The sequence below is a fragment of the Sinocyclocheilus grahami genome, unplaced genomic scaffold, assembly GCF_001515645.1.
Source record: "Sinocyclocheilus grahami isolate Dianchi unplaced genomic scaffold, SAMN03320097.WGS_v1.1 scaffold751.1, whole genome shotgun sequence".
Lineage (NCBI taxonomy): Eukaryota > Metazoa > Chordata > Actinopteri > Cypriniformes > Cyprinidae > Sinocyclocheilus > Sinocyclocheilus grahami.
Genome location: NW_015505930.1, coordinates 333,472 through 337,200, shown reverse-complemented (window position 1 = coordinate 337,200; position 3,729 = coordinate 333,472). Strand labels below are relative to the sequence as shown.

At 35.5% G+C, this 3,729-nt stretch overlaps 1 protein-coding gene across 1 annotated transcript in view; it reads left to right on the top strand.

Annotated features, from left to right (window-relative positions):
* LOC107561003 (prostacyclin synthase) overlaps nt 1-3,729 on the top strand; it is a 13,735-nt gene that overhangs the window by 1,855 nt on the left and 8,151 nt on the right. The window contains exons 3-6 of the mRNA XM_016245323.1: nt 497-672; nt 840-986; nt 1,669-1,793; nt 1,931-2,112. Of these exons, the coding sequence (XP_016100809.1) occupies nt 497-672; nt 840-986; nt 1,669-1,793; nt 1,931-2,112 (630 nt within the window). The remainder of the gene's footprint in view (nt 1-496; nt 673-839; nt 987-1,668; nt 1,794-1,930; nt 2,113-3,729) is intronic.

The following is a 3,729-nucleotide window of genomic DNA, read 5'->3' as shown; positions in this document are numbered from 1 at the left end:
AAAGGAAAACTTGAAATCGCATCATATGACCCCTTTAATAGAATATAATAAACTAGTAAACGTCACATTTATAAGAATGAACACACTATGTATTTTACAAATTTTAATAGTGACGACAATGTGCACAACGATGTAGCTGAAGCTGCAATTATTCCAGGTGTCGGGCCACTTCAGCCCTCTTAACTTGAGGCCCTTGACAATCTGAAGTACTGAGGAAATGACCTGAGCTGTGTTTCTCAAATGCATTGTGAGCTAAGTTGATCATTGGGACCATTAGTGGCAGTGGTTCTACACGCTTACGATGTTATTGGGAAATGCAGACCTAGCCTATAGCCCTAGCCCTTATTTGGCTGTTTTTTTTTTAAATAAATCTTTATCTAGATATTGCAACTGTATAAGGGTTAAGATGACAATCTTGCTGTCAATCATGGCATTTCCTGTGCCAACTTCCTTTAACTTTTTTCAGCACTAACCACAATAATCTAATGTGAAGCAGGTGCGTGCAGCTGGACAATATATCACTGTTCTACTGGACTCAAACTGCTATGATGCTGTTCTGTCCGATGTGGTCTTGCTTGACCAGACCAGCTATGCTCAGGTCCTAATGAAGAGAATCTTCAGCCTGAATCTGCCCAATCACAACCCTGAATCGGAGAAGAAAAGGGCAGAAATGTAGGTTTCTAATAATGTTAAATGTCTCCGTCTGAACTACTGTCATCTTGAGAATTTGTTTTAAATATATTTTAAGATACTGAATTGATCTTTTGGTAACATCAAGGCTGAAATATCAATTAATTTGAACCCTATATAAATATGTGTTTGTGTGTGTGTTTGACTAGGCATTTTCAGGGGACTGCTTTGACCCAACTCTGCAGCTCAATGCAGAACAACCTCCAGCACCTCGTGACCCCCTCACAAATGGGCCTCAAAGTATCTGAGTGGAAAAAAGATGGACTCTTCAATTTTTGCTACAGCTTGCTGTTTAAGTACGCCAATCTCTAAAATCAACATGCTAGTAACCCTCTGAAATCTGTAAGAGCTGTTTCTCAGAACAAGCATAAGCGTTGATGTGAAATCATTGAATCAGATTACAAAATTCACCACAGCTGCAAGTACAGCTTCAGTGCTGAGGCTAATTTTGTCACGCTTCGTGAGCTGAACTCGGCAGAAAGCATGTTGAAAATGCATTATGAAAATGAAATTGTAATGATTAAGTTTGTAATAAATCTCAATTGTCACTTCCTGATAACCATTTCTTAATTTATGGCCGTTATTGGAGTAAGTACTTCATGTAGAGCATTAACTGTTATGAAACAAATTTTAAAAAAATGTTTCATTTACGCACTACTCGAGTATGTAGGCTTAATACTTCGTTTGGCATTCATTCTGTACCCATCAACAAGCAGAGACTGTCCCACCCAAAAGCTGGTACAATAATTATCACTCACTATTTTACAGATAAGACCTGATATCATGTCTCCACTAGGTGCAGATTCGTTATCTCATGAATGCCTTCAGGTCATGCAGTTAAAACATGGTATTTTGTGACAATGGTGAAAAGTAAAAGCTTGAATGTTGTACTACAAATCTTAACAGTCTGGAAAAACCTGATTTCATGGGAAAACGATTAAGGCTTATGCCTCTCAATTTCTGCCTTTTTCTCTACAGGACTGGCTATCTCACTGTGTTTGGCACAGAGAAGAACAATAGCGCATCACTAGCAGAAATTTATGAGGAGTTTCACCAGTTTGACCAGCTTTTGCCTAAACTGGCTCGAACTACTGTAAACAAAGGTCATGTTGTTTCATTTGAAAGAAATTGCTTAGAAAAACAGATGTTCATTCTTCCATTATTTTTTTCTTTTAAAATTAATTTTCATTAGACGTGATTTATATAACTAACCTGTGTTTCTTTTTCATACGTTCATTAGAGGAGAAACAAATTGCAAGTTCAGCACGAGAAAAACTGTGGAAATGGCTGACTCCAACACGTTTAGACAGAAAGTCAGAACACCAGTCATGGTTGGGGAACTATGTACAGCAACTGCAGGATGAAGGCGTTGATGCTGAGACTCAGAGGAGAGCCATGCTGCTTCAGCTATGGGTCACGCAGGTGAGTTTCTCCCTGTCTCTATCACTTAGTTGTCCTTTTACAACACATACTGGCAAAAAAAAAACATTGACTGCATTGCGAAAAAAAATTTCCAAGATGACATTGTTATAATAAACATACACTATCATTCAAAAGTTCAAGCTGGTAAGATGATATTGAGAGAAGTCTTTTATACTCACCAAGGCTGCAATAATTTGATATGAAACTACAGAAAAAATTTGTAATATTGTGAAATATTACAATTTAAAATAACTTATCTGTTTTAATATATTTTAAAATGTAATTTTCAGCAGCCATTACTCAAGTCGTCAGTGTCACATGATCATTTAAAAATCATTCTAATTAGTTGATTTAGTGCTCAAGAAATATTTCTTTTTATTATCAGTTTAAAACAGTTGTGATGCTTACATATTTGTGGAAACCATGATACAGGATTTTTTAGGATTCTTTGAACAGAACTGCATTTATTTGAAATAGAATTCTTTTGTAAAATGTCTTTATTGTCATTTTTGATCAATTTAACGCATCCTTGTGTAACAGAAGTGTTAATTTCTTTCAAAAAATAAAAATCACACTGACTCTAAACTTTTGAATGGTTATGTACTTCAAATTTTTCCTGTTCTTTTTCATAACAGGAAAGTGGATGATATTTTAAATTGCCATGCCCCAAAATAGACAATAAACATTTATGGCTTCAGAAAACTTATATAGATACTTTATGGTGCTTTTTGTCCATTTTGGAGCTCGGCAATATAAATGACCATTTATTTTTCATTGTATGGAAGATCTCCTTTTGTATTTCACTGTGAAAACTGAAAAATAATATAGGGTTGGAACAATACAAACTATTGTGTAAAGTAGTAGTTCATCATCATGAACATTAGGGTAAACTATTCCTTTTGACTGATAGCATGCTTAATTACTCAAAACTACATAGTAGTGACACAGTGATACCTCAAGGTTGACATAGGAATAGGCTGTTGTAAACAAAAGAGTCTGTCACCTCTGGAATGTGTGAGTGTGTGTGATTTCAATCCAGTTCCACCGAACATGAACACAGAACCTGACAAGCTGCCCAAAGCACACCTGAGACGCCATAGCCTGAGGCCAAACTACACCTACTGAATGATTCCTTTGTAACTGAAGGGAATTAGGCGATGCAGGTGTGGAAGCTTCCCTACTATATATAATGCATTTGACAGAATTATTACATGCATATTAGAGAAAGTTGAATCAAGCTTGTGGAACACAATCACATATAAAATGTCTACATAAACACCATGAGGCATAATTAAAGGATTAGTTCACCCAACAATGACAGTTATGTCATTTACTCACCCTCATGTTGTTCCTGTATAACTAAGCCCATATAAATTTTTATGGAACACAAAATGCAATGTTCATGCATATGAGGCAGAATGTTCACAGTGTTCTTTCCATACACTGAAAACAGTTCTGCTTGTATGCAAACACAAAAAAGTAGTTTATATGACTACAAAGATAAGTCAAAAGGGTTTGGAATGACGAGATAAATTAGGAAATAAATTTTGTAATACTGTACAATATACAATTGCTTGAGTTGCAACGATTCCTTCATTTAATTTTTTTTTTTTTTTT